This window comes from Bos javanicus, chromosome 8 (assembly GCF_032452875.1).
Source record: "Bos javanicus breed banteng chromosome 8, ARS-OSU_banteng_1.0, whole genome shotgun sequence".
Lineage (NCBI taxonomy): Eukaryota > Metazoa > Chordata > Mammalia > Artiodactyla > Bovidae > Bos > Bos javanicus.
Genome location: NC_083875.1, coordinates 23,529,773 through 23,548,184, shown reverse-complemented (window position 1 = coordinate 23,548,184; position 18,412 = coordinate 23,529,773). Strand labels below are relative to the sequence as shown.

The 18,412-nt window shown below is 42.4% G+C and overlaps 2 protein-coding genes across 2 annotated transcripts; both read right to left on the bottom strand.

Annotated features, from left to right (window-relative positions):
* Window positions 1-7,569: 7,569 nt before the first annotated feature.
* On the bottom strand, window positions 7,570-8,411 carry LOC133252530 (interferon alpha-1-like). The gene has a single exon (XM_061425175.1). The coding sequence runs from the start codon at window positions 8,148-8,150 to the stop codon at window positions 7,581-7,583; it is 570 nt and encodes a 189-aa protein (XP_061281159.1). The 5' UTR covers window positions 8,151-8,411; the 3' UTR covers window positions 7,570-7,580.
* A 9,252-nt stretch (window positions 8,412-17,663) lies between these two features.
* On the bottom strand, window positions 17,664-18,412 carry LOC133252524 (interferon omega-1-like). Its single transcript, XM_061425169.1, has one exon. The coding sequence runs from the start codon at window positions 18,406-18,408 to the stop codon at window positions 17,746-17,748; it is 663 nt and encodes a 220-aa protein (XP_061281153.1). The 5' UTR covers window positions 18,409-18,412; the 3' UTR covers window positions 17,664-17,745.

The window sequence follows — 18,412 nt, the reverse complement described above, 5'->3', positions numbered from 1 at the left end:
GACAACTGAACTATTCCTAATGTACCAAAGATACAAGGGAACACCTTGGTGGCTCTACAATGATTTTTCTTAAAGAACCCATCAAAAAAGTCAAGAGTTCAATTGAAGATGATATTTAGGAATGAACGAAATAAGTAGATCCAGGAGAGTGAGACAACAGAGGACCCTTCTGCTGCTGCTGCTACTAAGTTGCTTCAGTCGTGTCCGACTTTGTGTGACCCCAGAGATGGCAGCCCACCAGGCTCTGCCGTCCCTGGGATTCTCCAGGCAAGAACGCTGGGGTGGGTTGCCATTTCCTTCTCCAAGGCATGAAAGTGAAAAGTGAAAGTGAAGTCGCTCAGTCATGTCCGACCCTCAAGGACTCCATGGACCGCAGCCTTCCAGGCTCCTCCGTCCACGGGATTTTCTAGGCAAGAGTACTGGAGTGGGGTGCCATTGCCTTCTCCGACAGAGGGCCCTAATCCACCTCAAATGCCAAAGGGTACTAGTCTATGGTTTTGTGGGGTGATTCAGGTGTGGTCTGAGTGAACAGAACTAAGTTCTAATCAAAAACGCAAAATCACTATTGTGTAGTTAGAGTAGACTAGATATTTCTGCCAAATGAAGAAGAAAAAGAAAGCATTTCCTAGAGTTTCCTAGAGGTCTAGTCATCAGGATCCTATACTTTCACTGCTACAGGCCGGGTTCAATCCCTGACTGGGGAACTGAGATCCCACAAGCCACACAGCAAGAACTCTTAAGATTTTATGAGTTATTTCATCAATGAAAGTTAGTGAAATGTTATTAAACCTACAGGAGCTGACTGACTCCTGAAATCTTTGTCGTTTTAACTCTTGACTTTTCCAGTGAGTTTTAAGAACAAAGAAAAAGCACCTACCCATTTTAGCTCTGATGTTTCTCCTTCAGGATGACAATTAAAATGTCATTTGCCATCTTGTTCTACACGAATGAAGTCACTATACCCACTGCAGTCCCTGACCTCCAACACTCCCTGATAGGAGTTAAGGGTGGAGATCAGGAATGAGGCTGGGAAAACTGACACAACAGGCCAGCAGAGAGTTAGATAATTCCCAGAGAAAATTTTTGAACCCAGTTTTTGCAACTTCTCATACTTAGAAAAGCATGGACATCGTTTATAGAGACATCTGTTCCTCCTGACCTTCAGCCTCCTTCTACCAAGATGTGAGCTTGATGCCATGTAACCCCTTTACTACAGACACGTGTACACTGACCTCCCGCTAAGGCCTTGAGCAGATCCTCAGAGCTGAGGAGAGGCTGTCTTCCAGCCTGTAGTCCTCAGGAAGTCTTCCCGCAAAACTGAACTCCTGGCTCTGACACTGCTGGATATTTTTCAGTCGACAAGGACCTCTCCCAGGAGACCTCCTCAGGTCAGCCTGTTGCTCTCGCTCTCATTCTCTTTCATTTCCCACCTCCAGTCCAGATGGCTCATCCTGTGGTCCACTGAGTCCAGTGAAGACCCTCTGCTCTTTATTTTTCCAGCCACTAGTCATGGACACTGAAGAGACCTCATGTGTGACCAAGAAGGAAGAGCACACAGGCTTCCTGGACAGAAGCAGCGCAGGTTTAGTGTATGTGCTGCCGAAGTGAGCACAGCAGCACAGGTTTTGAGGGGCTCCTTATCAGGGAGGGTCTGGAATGAACTCCAGAGTCAGCCTTATGATCTTACATGGTTGTGTTTGTTTAAATTTCTAGCCTCGATCTTTTAAACATCAAAAATAATACTATAGGGTTGAAATAAAAATATTACTTAGGAAATCATTTGTTAACAAAATGATATTTTTAGCAGTAATATAGGAATGGTTTTTGCTTGTGTTAGGGCCCTAATCCTCTGGAAGGGTTCCAAACCTAAAATGTACTTTAAATGTCCTCTATCTTTAAAAGTATCTACTCAGTGCTATATGTACCAACTGGAGAGAAGAGAGAGGATCAATCCATCAATGTCTTCTTTCCCAACTGCCCACATTAAATACATGAATTTCCACAAAAATCGTTGTTACTTTTAGAAAACGTGATCTTCCAGTGTGCACATTACTGTCATATGTCCTGCAGGGAAGGCTCTGTCCCACTGTTGCTAAATGTATTAAAGCCCTGCCTGTGTCCCTTCTACGCAAGCTTGTTTGATCTTGTTTGTCTCTCAAAAAGGCAAAGACACCATGATGGAATTTAAGAGCTTCCTTGGATTGCATTGTCCCCAGGTACCTCTTGTCCTGCTGTGTGATAACTTGCTGGGTCCTAAGGAAGAAACAAGTCTGCAGTTGTGATGGGAGTGACCGTCGCCCCTTCCAGGACTCTGCAGGCTGCTGTGGTATGAACGTCATCCATGCTGGGAACACAGCTGGTGGCCAGGCATTCGTGCTCTGTCTCTGTGCTCTCAGCATCCGCCCAGTCTTCTCAGTCTCTGAAAAGGAATGTTGTGGAGAAGCACTTGCCTCAGTGCAGCTCATCTGTGTTGTTCCATATCCTGAGGCCCTGCCGCTGCTCCACAAACACTTTAAACTTCTCTGTTGTCCTTCCAAGTTCTCAAGCTGCTGCTGACTTTCAGCTCCATGTTTCCTGCGCTTTGGGCTTTTTGAGCAAATGAGACTCCTAACCCAGGCAAGCTCCTCCTAGTATAATCAGCACATGAAAGTGCCCAGATAGAGGCACAGAGGAGCCCCTGGTGTCTCCACCATTGTTCACTGTGGTGCAGTTCCCTTTATTTACTGTGTTTCTTTGGGAGGCTGGACAGTCTGGACCTGCAGTGCTTTTCAGGCAGAGTGGGTGAAGTCATAAGAGAGTGTCTGACAGACCTAGAACATTAACTCAGGTTCTGCTTTTTGGTTGGTGGCTTTGCTGTCTTAAGGGTAAATTCACAACCAGAAAGCGTAATAGAGTGGAGGAGGCAAAGGCACCCCACTCCAGTACTCTTGCCTGGAAAATCCCATGGATGGAGGAATCTGGTAGGCTGCAGTCCATGGGGTTGCTAGGAGTCGGACACGACAGAGCGACTTCACTTTCACTTTTCACTTTCATGCATTGGAGAAGGAAATGGCACCCCACTCCAGTGTTCTTGCCTGGAGAATCCCAGGGACGGGGGAGCCTGGTAGGCTGGCTACTGTCTATGGGGTTGCACAGAGTTGGACACGACTGAAGCGACTTAGCAGCAGCAGCAGCAAGTGTAATAGAGAAGGACACAGCTGTATGAGTGGAGAGGACACCTTCATGCAGAGTGAATGAGGAGAGCACGCTGGGGATTTCTACACTGGGAGCGGTGAATGATTGTGATATTTGAGTGTACGAATGAGACCCAGGGGAGCAGAGATGGAGCAGAGTGGTGCCATGTATCAGAATCAGCAGATAGGTGCATGGTATGTTATATATGTAGTATGCTTTATTACTTCGTTTTCACACATGTATATATTATTATTTTATCATGTATATAATTACATACAATCAATGAAACACTTTCCCTCAATACTTTTATTTGGGTTATTATTGTTTTGCAGTCAGTGAAAGAGGGAGGGTAGGAGAATTCACTATTTCCATTTAGATTTATATCAAAGAAAAGAAAACATGCTCTACCTGTTTAGCCCTCACTCAGTGGGTGATACTTGGCTAAGTGCTCTTAAATATTCTGCTTTTTCTGACACTCCAAACACTAGGAACATTTTCACTCACTTTATATTTGAGGAGACTGAGGCTCAGGGAAGTTTAGTGATTTCCTTGATTACCCGTATGTCCTGACAGAGTCTAGACTTGATGCAGGATCTCATATCACATAGAAATCATTTTTTAACTTTCAGCCCGTTTGATTCTCAGCCCTTTGTTTTCTTCTCCAGTGCTTTGCGGAGATCATTTCTCCAGGTTGGCTCCCAAGTGCACTGGATGCTCCACCTCTGGGCCCTTTGCAGACCCTCCTTCACTTTCTCAACCTTCAGAGCGGCAGGTCCTCGTGAGCTTTAGGTCATCTTCTCATTCTACACGCTAATCCTAAAGCACGACATCCACACAAGCTTCTACCAATGGGAAATGGGAAATCTGTCTTTAGGTGTTTCTTGGGCACTCTATAGACTAATCAGCTCTCTCCCCTTCCCGAGAGGCCTCAACCAGATTCTGGTGGGAGAATCCCCTTTTGTCTAGCTCTCATTGTAACAGGAAACTTAAATAATTAAGCATGATTATTGCTTTTATACCTTTCTCTTCCAAACGAAACCCTCCAAAAGAAGAGGTTTCACATTTGGTTTTTCCACCTCTGTGTTTTCAGAACTGAAAATATATCTGATATAGAAATAAACAATTTTAAATCAGATATCTGATATAGAAATATGCAGTTTTAAGTTATAACCTGCTGAAAGAAGTGAGTAATGAGTAGAATTCTTCATCCATGTTTCAGTATGCATTGTGAATTTAAGCTATTTCTTTTTATAAGAGTAACAATTCCAAGCTGTCTTCTGGGGAAGAGTTTCGTAAATTAAAGGAGAAAATAATTTGAAAAACAATAAAGGTAAGTATCTTTTCTTCTATTTGAATACATTATAAATTTGAACATGATATTATATAAACAAAACTATTCTAAATACCATACATGGTATGACTGAGGTAAAGTACAGGGATTAGAGCCCTTTGCACTCTAATCGCTGTTATTTTGACTCTTGATCTGATCATTCCTAAACCTCTAGTGTATCTGAGACTAGTTGGGATACTTGCTGTGTCCTCAAACTGCGTTCTTCAGCTTTTAGTACGGTAAATGTCTGTTAAAAGTTGATGATGATGGACTGGAGAAAAGGAACGGAGGTAAATTGGCCTTGACAGTGATCATTAGCATTCATTTTGGGAGGAGTTGGGCTGTGTCTGCTTCTAGTTCTGCCTTTGTTTCTGCCCTCTTGATTTTGTACATCAACTACACTGGCTTATGGTACTGGATTGGTCTTCTTGAAAACAGATTTATTAGACGTGTTTGACAAGTAACCACCACAGGAGAAATGTGTATGTCTTGTTCACCATTCTGTCATGAGCACAGAGTTCATAATAATTACACTGAATTCACAAAAAGTATTCTTAGAGTTTCCATCAGACCTCCCATCAGAATCTTCTATTGACTTCACTTATTGGCCTTCTTAAGAGAAGTAGCTAATAGGCATCATTAGCTGACTGAGTACATTTCTACTGAGCCTCTTGGATCATCATTTTCATCTCACAGTGGAGCTGTAGGGTCTGTGATGCTAGGTAATCAGCCCTCATGCTTTCCTGATTTCAGAGTCTTTGTAATTTTATATGTTCTATTTCATTTAGTATTTTTTTGGGCAGGGGTTGTCTTGCTACTTCTGAATTACTTTCTGTATCATTTTGAGGTTGTAGCTTAATAAGAAAGTAAAAATGGAAACATAAAAGGGCCTGTACCATGATTTTCCATAATGTTCAATTCATCATTGATTTTCTTCTCCATTCAGCTTTCTTGGAAAGCTGTCACTGTGTTGGAAGCATTGAGGCAAAAGGAAAACAAATGCTATTCTAACTCTGGTGAGAGTGAAAGAACTAAAGAGAATCCCCAGAGGAAACAGTGACATTGGGACTTTGTTTCTTATTAAATGCCACGTAACCCAGTATAGTTCCTGGTGGTTAATTCCACCCGATCAGCTCTTACTAAGGTCAGTTCCGTCTGTTTCCTGTGCAGTGAATGCTTTCAACCACAGAGCAGCTTCCTGACATTCAACACTCTGTAACGCAATCAAAAGAATGATACTTTATCACTGTGTCACTAAATCTCATGATTTAAAGTAAATCAGATCTTTAACAGTGATATGTGTTTTCAATGCATCAAATGCATGAAATCTCTTCATAAGCAAAATATTCCAAAAAGGGAAAACACTGTAGAGCAGGAAAAAAACAAAAAAACCCACCTTCGACTCTAAGTCCCACCCTATTCTCTCCTCAAATGAGACAGCAAATATCTCAAAACCATTTTCTATACATATTACTATTACCTTCTCTTCTCCATCCTTCCACTTTGTCCACTATGGTGTCTGTTGATTAATTCTACCAAGCAAGCTCTCATTAAGGTGGCCCATGCCATCTCTTTTCCAAGTAGGAAGCACTTTCCATCTACATGTTCAGGAATGCATTGAGTCTTAAGTGGTTGCCGCCTTTGCATCTCTGTCTTCTCACCATTCTCTCTTGTGCAGTTAACACATGGCCATTCCATCTCTGCTTCCTTTGTGGCATTCCCTCCCTTTTAAGACTGAGGTCATGGGACTCAGTTTTAACTCCTTTTCTCATTCTACACTCTCCTCCTATTTGGTCAGTACTTCTGTTACACCTTATGCTTTATGAAATTGCTTGTAAATTGCCATCTCCAATATCCACTGAACATTTGCACTGAAACGAAATTTGCACTGAAATGAAAAGTAGTTAACTTTTATTTTCACATCCTCTCACAGCTTGATCCACCTTCTACTGGGGGAATCCCACTTTTCTCCCTCTCATTGTAGCATTCAAGCTAATTGATAGTCATTTCTACTATTAATTATACTATTTTAAAAATAGTTAAAATTTTATTATAAATTAACTCATTATTGTTTTTAGGTTACTTTCCATTAAAAAAAATCAACGTTACAAAAATGATTGGATTAATGATGTTCATGTCTAGGTCCTGAGAGCAACACACCACCTGGCTAGAGAAAGTATATTTTTACTTGTTGTTGGGAAGCCCAGGACAAAATAGCCGGTTGGAGGATGTCCTTGGGAAAATGGCGAAGGGCCAGAAATACCCCGGCTTGATGTGCCCGGGCAGAAAAACATCTCCTGCCTTTGGTTATGCCTGGCGCCAAGATTTAATAATAAATATTAAGGATGTTGCTTGAGAAAACGGGTTATGGGATAAGCTCATGGGTCACTTAGAGCACGCTGTCCTTGGAATATTTTTACTGATTAGGTGTTAACCCCGTACGCGCTCTGCTGGCTGTATACTCTACGCTCTTTGTTCCTACTTCTATAAAAAGGCTTGACTGCAGAAATAAACTTGTCAGTCCTTGCAAGAGACTGTCCGTCCTTCTTTCAGGTTCATCGCTTCCAAGTCCCGAGGAGAAAATCCCCAACACTTGTAATGTGCAAATCACAAACATGGGTGAAGGAATTGTAAAATGCATTCTTTAATCAAGTTGCGTATTCAGTCTTCATGTTTCTTTTTTAAAGAAAAACAAAGGAAGATTTTTATAGTAAGGTTTAATGAATGAAGAAAACTCATAAATTGACTAAATACAAAATATATTTTTCCCTTAAGTATACATACATAATTATATGAACAAAATAATTTAATTCTTTATATATAGATAAATAAATATTAAATTAGATAAATAAATATCCAAATAGATAAATAAGTAGATGGATTAGCTTGAGTATCTGGGACAGAGTAGTGCCTGTAGAGTAGATCATGATGTCGCTTAATATACCTGAAATCATTTAACAAATTGATTCAGTTCAGTGCCTGATGACAGCAGAAATGAGTCTTCCACACGGCAGCGCAGGAGGAAGTGTTGTCTGTTGGTCCATGAGAATCATTTCCATGTTGACCCAGGTGTGTGTCAGTCCTTTCTCCTGAAACTCTCCTGCAAGTTTGTTGAGGAAGAGAAGGCTCTCATGACTTGTGCTCTGACAACCTCCCAGGCACAAGGGCTGTGTCTCTTCTCTTGCAGATAGAGAGTGAGTCTGTGGAAGTATTTCCTTACAGCCAGGCTGGAGTCCTCCTTGAGCAGGGGAGCCCCTGGCAGCCCCTCCTCCTGCCTCAGACAGGCTTGCAGGTCAGTGAGCTGCTGATCTAGTGCAGTGCGAAGCTTGTCCAGGAGGCTCTTGTCCCACGTGGTGGCCGAGCCCTCTGTGCTGAAGAGCTGGAAGGTGTGCTGGGTCACCTCGTGGAGCACAGAGATGGCTTGAGCCTTCTGCAACTGGCTGCCATCCAGCGCCTCCTGGGGGAATGCGAAGTCATTTCTGTCCTGCAGGCAGGAGGAAGGGGAGACCCTCCTCAGTTGTCGCAGGAGCATCAGGACCCTCCTGTTGGCCAGGCTGTGGGTGTGAGGCAGGTGGCAGCCCGGAGAGCAGACGGCGTTGCAGCTGAGCAGCAGCAGGGCCAGGAGGAAGGACCAGGCTGGGGCCATTGGGGACCTTGAAGATGCTTGTGGCCTGGGGAGGTGGGCGACTCTGTGAACCTGCTTTCTAGGTTCTCTGAAGACCTTCCTTCAGGCCTGTGTCTTAAATAGGAGCCCATGGTTTCCATTTTCTGAAAGTTCCCTCTTGCTTTCTACTTTTGTTTTTGTTTTTCAGTTTGCACTCTCCAAATGGGTTTAGGACAGCATTTTGCAAACGTTGTTTTCATTATTGACCCCCCTTCCCCTATTGACAGAGTCTTCTGAAATTTTTTTTTTTACTAATTACCCCCACCGTGAAATTGTGACAACACGTTTATGCTGTGGATCCATCTTTGTACTCCATGCATATCTTTATACATAGAAAAAGAAAGTGCAAAGCTTCCTTGTTGTATTCACCCTAGGGTTAACAGTGCCATAAAATGAAAGGTGTACATTAAATGTAAAAGCTGTTGAGTTTTATTTAACTTTATGAATGAATTTGAAGAATGACTTTTGATGGAGGATACTTACTTATATAAATAGTAATGTACCAAATTGAATATTCATATGAAATTCATATAAAAATATATAATAATACCACAGTATAGATAGACTTAAAAAATTTTCAAAACTAAAAATCATTGAAAATCTTACATTATTTTCCTCATATTTATTTTGAGGCACTTTTAACTTTGTTTCATATCAGAAACCAATTTTTAATTCTCTGTCTGCTGAATATTCATCTCAATTTTATCAACATTTCTTTCTGTTTAGCTCTTCACATACTTTTGGATGTTCTTAACAACTTTGATAGGAATAAATAATAAAATACCATGATACCAACCCAACGGAGGAAAGCAAAGAGGAACTAAAGAGTCTCTTGATGAGGGTGAAAGAGGAGACTGAAAAAGCTGGCATAACACTCAACATTTAAAAACCTAAGCTCCTGACATCTATGGCAAATAGATGGGGAAAGAGTGGAAACTGACAAATTTTCTTTTCTTGGTCTCCAAAGTCACTGTGGATGTTGAATGCAGCTACAAAATTAAAAGACACTTGCTCCTTGGGAGAAAAGCTATGACAGAACTAGACAGCATGTTAAGAAGTATAAACATCACTTTGACATCAAACGTCTGTATAGTCAAAGCTATGGTGTTTCCTTGGAAACGAACAGAGATCATTCTGTCATTTTTGAGATTGCATCCAAGTACTGCATTTCATACTCTTTTGTTGACCATGATGGCCACTCCATTTCTTCTGAGGTATTCCTGCCCACAGTAGTAGATATAACGGTCATCTGAGTTAAATTCACCCATTCCAGTCCATTTGAGTTCGTTGATTCTTAGAATGTCGACATTCACTCTTGCCATCTCTTGTTTGACCACTTCCAATTTGCCTTGATTCATGGACCTGACATTCCAGGTTCCTATGCAATATTGCTCTTTACAGCATCGGACCTTGTATCACCAGTCACATCCACAGCTGGGTATTGTTTTTACTTTGGCTCCATCCCTTCATTCTTTCTGGAGTTATTTCTCCACTGATCTCCAGTAGCATATTGGGTACCTACTGACCTGGGGAGTTTCTCTTTCAGTATCCTATCATTTTGCCTTTTCATACTGTTCATGGGGTTCTCAAGGCAAGAATCCTGAAGTGGTTTGCCATTCCCTTCTCCAGTGGACCACATTCTGTTCGTTTCCAAGGCAAACCATTCAATATCACAGTAATCCAAGTCTATGCCCCAACCAGTAACACTGAAGAAGCTGAAGTTGAATGGTTCTATGAAGACCTACAAGACCTTTTAGAACTAACACCCAAAAAAGATGTCCTTTTCATTATAGAGGACTGGAATGCAAAAGTAGGAAGTCAAGAAACACCTGGAGTAACAAGCAAATTTGGCCTTGGAATACGGAATGAAGCAGGGCAAAGACTAACAGGGTTTTGCCAAGAAAATGCACTGGTCATAACAAACACCCTCTTCTAACAACACAAGAGAAGACTCTATACATGGACATCACCAGATGGTCAACACCGAAATCAGATTGATTATATTCTTTGCAGCCAAAGATGGAGAAGCTCTATACAGTCAGCAAAAACAAGACCAGGAGCTGACTGTGGCTCAGACCATGAACTCCTTATTGCCAAATTGAGACTTAAATTGAAGAAAGTAAGGAAAACCACTAGACCATTCAGGTATGACCTAAATCAAATCCCTTATGATTATACAGTGGAAGTGAGAAATAGATTTAATGGCCCAGATCTGATAGATAGAGTGCCTGATGAACTATGGAATGAGGTTCGTGACATTGTACAGGAGACAGGGATCAAGACCATCCCCATGGAAAAGAAATGCAAAAAAGCAAAATGGCTGTCTGGGGAGGCCTTACAAATAGCTGTGAAAAGAAGAGAAGTGAAAAGCAAAGGAGAAAAGGAAAGATATAAGCATCTGAACGCAGAGTTCCAAAGAATAGCAAGAAAAGATAAGAAAGCCTTCTTCAGTGAGCAATGCAAAGAAATAGAGGAAAACAACAGAATGGGAAGGACTAGAGATCTCTTCAAGAAAATCAGAGATACCAAAGGAACATTTCATGCAAAGATGGGCTCGATAAAGGACAGAAATGGTATGGACTTAACAGAAGCAGAAGATATTAAGAAGAGATGGCAAGAATACACAGAAGAACTGTACAAAAAAGATCTTCACGACCCAGATAATCACGATGGTATGATCACTGACCTAGAGCCAGACATCCTGGAATGTGAAGTCAAGTGGGCCTTAGAAAGCATCACTATGAACAAAGCTAGTGGAGGTGATGGAATTCTAGTTGAGCTATTCCAAATCCTGAAAGATGATGCTGTGAAAGTGCTGCACTCAATATGCCAGCAAATTTGGAAAACTCAGCAGTGGCCACAGGACTGGAAAAGCTCAGTTTTCATTCCAATCCCAAAGAAAGGCAATGCCAAAGAATGCTCAAACTACTGCACAATTTCACTCATCTCCCACGCTAGTAAAGTAATGCTCAAAATTCTCCAAGCCAGGCTTCAGCAATATGTGAACCGTGAACTTCCTGATGTTCAAGTTAGTTTTAGAAAAGGCAGAGGAACCAGAGATCAAATTGTCAACATCCACTGGATCATCGAAAAAGAAGAGAGTTCCAGAAAAGCATCTGTTTCTGCTTTATTGACTATGCCAAAGCCTTTGACTGTGAGGATCACAATCAACTGTGGAAAATTCTGAAAGAGATGGGAATACCAGACCACCTGATCTGCCTCTTGAGAAATTTGTATGCAGGTCAGGAAGCAACAGTTACAACTGGACATGGAACAACGACTGGTTCCAAATAGGAAAAGGAGTTCGTCAAGGCTGTATATTGTCACCCTGTTTATTTAACTTCTATGCAGAGTACATCATGAGAAACGCTGGGCTGGAAGAAGCACAAGCTGGAATCAAGGTTGTTGGGAGAAATATGAATAACCTCAGATATGCAGATGACACCACCCTTATGGCAGAAAATGAAGAGGAACTAAAAAGCCTCTTGATGAAAGTGAAAGAGGAGAGTGAAATGGTTGGCTTAAAGCTCAACATTCAGAAAACGAAGATCATGGCATCCGGTCCCATCACTTCATGGCAAATAGATGGGGAAACAGTGGAAACAGTGTCAGACTTTATTTTTCTGGGGTCCAAAATCACTGCAGATGGTGACTGCAGCCATGCAATTAAAAGATGCTTACTCCTTGGAAGGAAAGTTATGACCAACCTAGATAGCGTAATCAAAAGCAGAGACATTACTTTGCCAACAAAGGTTCGTCTAGTCAAGGCTATGGTTTTTCCTGTGGTCATGTATGGATGTGAGAGTTGGACTGTGGAGAAGGCTGAGCACCGAAGAATTGGTGCTTTTGAACTGTGGTGTTGGAAGACTCTTGAGAGTCCCTTGGACTGCAAGGAGATCCAACCAGTCCATTCTAAAGGAGATCAGTCCTGGGTGTTCATTGGAAGGACTGATGCTGAGGCTGAAACTCCAATACTTTGGCCACCTCATGCGAAGAGTTGACTCGTTGGAAAAGACCCTGATGCTGGGAGGGATTAGGGGCAGGAGAAGAAGGGGATGACAGAGGATGAGATGGCTGAATGGCATCACTAACTTGATGCACATGAGTTTGGGTGAACTCTGGGAGTTGGTGATGGACAGGGAGGCCTGGCGTGCTGCGATTCATGGGCTCACAAAAAGTCGACACGACTGCGTGACTGAACTGAACTGAAAACATTCCTTGATCCTGTCATCCTTTATTATGGCTCATTCATCCTGAATATATTACTTATTAAATGTTACAATGCTACTGTGAACATGATTACCAAGAACTTGCCAAACAAATTCCACAGACTTTCAATCTTAAAAAATGATGTTAACAGCAACTATAAATTCCTTAACTCTTAAAAGGGACACTTAATCCTTCCAATATAGTGGAACCTGAGTTGTAAATATTCTCATTTCCAGGAGCCACCTGCTAAGACTTTATTTGAATAAAACAATCTAATAAGAAAATGGCAAGTCCAGGTTTCAAAACCTATTATGTCAAATTCCAAACTCCACCTCCCTATCCATACCATAAACACTGTGCAAATTGTACTTATTGAACCATTGTTTATTTTCCTATTTCACTAACACACATTGTGCCTTTGTTTTCCATACCTTGCTGTTACACTACTCTATATTTTCATTAGTTTATCATCTACCACAAATTTCTAGATGAATTGAGCAATTGACAAAGTATCCTGATTATTTTATGTAATAAGCAAAATGAAATTATCAACTGTTAATTCTTTCTGAGAGTCTAAATGTGATTGACAAAATTAATGATTCTAATAATTATAAAATATCATATTTAACTGTCCAAGATGATTCATATAGATTGCTCAATTAACCGTCACCATAAACCTGAGATGCATGATAGATAAGACCCTTGAGAATTATCGCCATTGCAAGAGATTGGATTACAAACATTTCAGTGAGTCTCTGTAAGAAACAGGCTTCCCTGGTGGGAAAGAATCTTTCAGTGGATTAAAGAATCCACGTTTCCATGCAGGAGAGGGGTGTTAGATCCTGGATTGGGAAGGTCCTCTGGAGGAGGAAATGGCAACATACTCCAGTATTGTATGGGAAATCCCATACAGAGAACCCTGGGAGGCTACAGTCCATGGGGTCACAAAGAGTTGAATAAGACTTAGCTACTAAACAATGAGAACTGTAGAAAACACCAAGCTGACAGGGCTCTTGTGGATTTAGGTTAGAAATACTTAATGCTACCAAATTACATGAATATGGGAAAGGACTGGAAGAATAGAAGACGACATATGCTAACAGGTGAAATGTTAGGGATGGAGCAGAGCATCCCCGTTGCCATCAGCAGGGAGACCAGAGTTTCAGAAATTCGGCACTTCATCTAGGTCTCAGTGAAACAGCTCAGGTCCTGCACTAAGCTAAGTCCTCCAAGCTCCCTTCACTGTGCCCCAGCGGCCGGGTTGTACACCTGAACTCTCAGTAATGGACAGGACACGCCTCGAGGTCCAGTGCCACGAACTCCCCCCCAGGATCCAGGGGAGAACCGAGGAGTCCCCGTGGACTAGAGCCTTAATCCCTTCGAGGCGCCGCCACAGCCCAGGGAGCCCGAAGGGCTGAGGGAGCAGTGAGGAAACTTCCTCTTGGGTCCCACTGCCCAGGGGAGCTTTAATGCTACTTTGCTCAGATCCTTAGATTTCTGCACCTGCCCCCATGTCCTCCCTTCCCTTCCTAGGAGGAGATTTCGGCCAGAGCGGTTTACACCTGGCCATTTATGCTGCGATTGATGGCTGGAAATCAGAGCAAGTTGTGAAGTATTTTCAAATTCAGGATTGTTTCTGGGGAGAAAGACTAATTCTTTCAGGGTTTCAGGGCAAAGGGAAAGGCACCTGAAGTCTGGACAGGTATCTACGAGATACTTGGACCCTCCAGTGGGAAGACTTGGGGACAAGACTGAGACTGAAAATTATTTCATTTAATATTAATATAAATGGTTAATTTCTCGTGCAATGTTAACTGGTTAAAAAATATTTCAAAATTTATAGTGAAATTCAATCAGTCATGTCTCTTTGTCACCCCATGGATTATACAGTCCATGGAATTCTCCAGGCCACAATACTAGAGTGGGTAGACATTCCCTTCTCCAGGGGAACTTCTCAACCCAGGGATCGAACCCAGGTCTCCCACATTGCAGGCAGATTCTTTACCAGATGAGCCATTTGGGAAGCCCAAGAATATTGGAGTGGGTAGCCTATTCCTTCTCCAAAGGAGTCTTCCTGACCCAGTCATCGTCCCGTGGACCCCTGCATTGCAGGCGGATTCTTATAATTTATCAGATCAAATCATATCAGTCGCTCAGTCGTGTCCGACTCTTTGCAATCCCATGAATCGAAGCAGGCCAGGCCTCCCTGTCCATCACCAATTCCCAGAGTTCACTGAGACTCACGTCCATCGAGTCAGCAATGCCATCCAGCCATCTCATCCTCTGTCGTCCCCTTCTCCTCCTGCCCCCAATCCCTCCCAGCATCAGAGTCTTTTCCAATGAGTCAACTCTTCGCATGAGGTGGCCAAAGTACTGGAGTTTTAGCTTTAGCATCATTCCTTCCAAAGAAATCCCAGGGCTGATGTCCTTCAGAATGGACTGGTTGCAGTCCAAGGGACTCTCAAGAGTCTTCTCCAACACCACAGTTCAAAAGCATCAATTCTAAAAAAAAAAAAAAAAAGCATCAATTCTTCGGTGCTCAGCCTTCTTCACAGTCCAACTCTCACATCCATACATGACCACTGGAAAAACCATAGCCTTGACTAGATGGACCTTTGTTGGCAAAGTAATGTCTCTGCTTTTGAATATGCTATCTAGGTTGGTCATAACTTTCCTTCCAAGGAGTAAGCGTCTTTTAATTTCATGGCTGCAATCACCATCTGTAGTGATTTTGGAGCCCAGAAAAATAAAGTCTGACACTTTTTCCACTGTTTGTCCATCTATTTCCCATGAAGTGATGGGACCAGATGCCATGATCTTCTTTTTCTGCATGTTGAGCTTTAAGCCAACTTTTTCACTCTCCACTTTCACTTTCATCAAGAGGCTTTTTAGTTCCTCTTTACTTTCTGCCATAAGGGTGGTGTCATCTGCATATCTGAGGTTATTGATATTTCTCCCGGCAATCTTGATTCCAGTTTGTGTTTCTTCCAGTCCAGCGTTTCTCATGGTGTACTCTGCATATAAGTTAAATAAACAGGGTGACAATATACAGCCTTGACGAACTCCTTTTCCTATTTGGAACCAGTCTGTTGTTCCATGTCCAGTTGTAACTGTTGCTTCCTGACCTGCATACAAATTTCTCAAGAGGCAGATCAGGTGGTCTGGTATTCCCATCTCTTTCAGAATTTTCCACAGTTAATTGTGATCCACACAGTCAAAGGCTTTGGCATAGTAAATATAAATAACTTAAACCTTATAAGTCCTAAATATCAAGTTAAGATATTTTCTCTAAGACCAAACAAAATTTTAAGTTCTTGGCTTCAGTGGAAACAAGACATCAGTAATGTTTGCAAAATTGCTTCCCAGTTTATCTCACTTCATTGCATGAATGCCGTATTTGACTAACAAGCCAAAGGATGCTAAAACTACCTCACAATTGCACTCACCTCACAGGCTAGTAAAGTAATGCTCAAAATTGTCCAAAACATGCTTCAGCAATACGTGAACTGTGAACTTCCAGATGTTCAAGCTGGTTTTAGAAAAGGCAGAGGAACCAGAGATCAAATTGCCAACATCTGCTAGATCATCGAAAAAGAAGAGAGTTCCAGAAAAACATCTATTTCTGCTTTATTGACTATACCAAAGCCTTTGACTGTGTGGATCACAATAAACTGGAAAATTCTGAAAGAGATGGGAATACCAGACCACCTACCTGCCTTTGAGAAATCTGTATGCAGGTCAGGAAGCAACAGTTACAACTGGACATGGAACAACAGAATGGTTCCAAAAAGGAAAAGGAGTATGTCAAGGCTGTATATTGTCACCCTGTTTATTTAACTTATATGCAGAGTACATCATGAGAAACACTGGGCTGGAGGAAGCACAAGTTGGAATCAAGATTGTGGGGAGAAATATCAATGCCCTCAGATATGCAGTTGACACCAGCCTTATGGCAGAAAGTGAAGAAGAACTAAAGAGCCTCTTGATGAAAGTGAAAGTGGAGAGTGAAAAAGTTGGCTTAAAGCTCAACATTCAGAAAACGAAGATCATGGCATCTGTTCCCATCACTTCATGGCAAATAGATGGGGAAACAGTGGAAACAGTGGCTGACTTTATTTTTCTGGGCTCCAAAATCACTGCAGATGGTGACTGCAGCCATGAAATTGAAAGAAGCATACTCCTTTGAAGGAAAGTTATGACGAACCTAGACAGCATATTAAAAAGTAGAGACGTTACTTTGTCAAATGAGGTCCATCTAGACAAGACTATGATTTTTCCAGTGGTCATGTATGGATGTGAGACTGTAAAGAAAGCTGAGCACCGAAGAGTTGATGCTTTTGAATTGTGGTGTTGGAGAAAACTCTTGAGAGTCCCTTGGACTACAGGGAGATCCAACCAGTCCATCCTAAAGGAGATCAGTCCTGGGTGTTCATTGAAGGAACTGATGCTAAAGCTGAAACTCCAGTATTTGGCTACCTGATGGGAAAAGCTGACTCATTTGAAAAGACCCTGATGCTGGGAAAGATTGAGGGCAGGAGGAGAAGGAGACGACAGAGGATGAGATAGCTGGATGGCATCACCGACTCCATGGACATTAGTTTGAATGGACTCTGGGTGTTGGTGATGGACAGGGAGGCCTGGCATGCTGCAGTTCGTGGGGTCGCAAAGAGTCGGACACGACTGAGGGACTGAACTGAACTGAACTGATGACCCAGTACCTATCGTAAATTATTAATTTCAGTTTACAAAATCCCTTTTTCTCTCATTTCTTTCAACCAAGGGTCTTCCTTTGTGGCTCAGATGGTAAAGAATCTGCCTAAAATGCAGATTCCAGATTCCATCCTTGGTTGGGAAGATCCCCTGTAAATGGCAACATACTCCAGTAGTCTTGCCTGGATCATCCCATGGACAGAGGAGCCTGGTGGGCTACAGTCTATGGGGTCACAAAAGAGTCGGACTTTACCTGGCAACTAAACATAAAATGGTAAAAAATTCAAGAAGTTCACCTTGATAATATTTAATAAATAAAACAAATTACAAATATAATGAAATAAAAATGTGAATGTATTTGTTAAATTTTAATACAATGTAAACAAAAATATTTTATATGGAAAAATAAATATGAGGAGATAAAAGAATAAATATAACAAAATAAATAAGCAAACAAACAATACAATCAGGGCAGTCTTCCCTTCGGGACTGATGCACCTGCAGCCAAAAAAATTTATATATATTCATTTACTACTGACAAAGTATTGGCTGAAGTAATTCAATAAATTTTGTGGCTACAGCAGAAATCACAGTCTTCTGAAACGGCCGAAGATGAGTGTGCAAAGATGATGGGGCATCTTAGTCAGTGAGAGTCATGTCAAGGTGAGTTCAGGTCTCCATCCATCATTCTTAACCTTTCTTGCAAGCTGGTTGAGGAAGACAAGGATCTCATGATTTCCAGTCTGACGATTTCCCAGGCACAGTCGCTGTATTCCTTCTCTTTCAGGTAGACATGGATGCCCTGGAAGTACCTCTTCACGGCCAGTGTGGGGCCCGTCCTTCCCAGGGCAGAGTTTTCCTCTCCCGTCACCTGCCCCAGGCAGGCGTCCAGGTCGTCCAGCTGCTGATGGAGTCCAGTGCGGAGCTGCTCCAGGTGGGTGGTGTCCCAGGCAGCAGAGGAATGCTCTGTGTGGAAGAGGTTGAAGGTCTGCTGGAGCATCTCATGGAGCACAGAGAAAGCCTGGGCCTCCTGGAGCTGGCCGCCCTCCACCATCTCCTGGGGGAAAGCGAAGTCTTTTCTGTCCTGCAGACAGAAGCGAGGGGAGAGTCTCCTCATTTGGCCCAGGAGCCTGAGGTTCTGCCTGCCAACCAGCATGTGGTTCTGAGACAGGTCACAGCCCAGGGATCCTCCCGGGCTGTAGCTGACCAGCACCAGGGCCATCAATAGAGAGAGCACGAAGGCCATGGGGAAGATGAGGCTGCCGCTGGGCTGGCTGAGGCAGCGTCTGGTGGAACCTCGAGGTAGGTTCTCTGATGCCATGCTT

Coding starts and splice junctions, on each gene's coding strand:
- LOC133252530 (XM_061425175.1), bottom strand. CDS start 8,150: ATGGCCCCAGCCTGGTCCTTCCTCCTGGCCCTGCTGCTGCTCAGCTGC.
- LOC133252524 (XM_061425169.1), bottom strand. CDS start 18,408: ATGGCATCAGAGAACCTACCTCGAGGTTCCACCAGACGCTGCCTCAGC.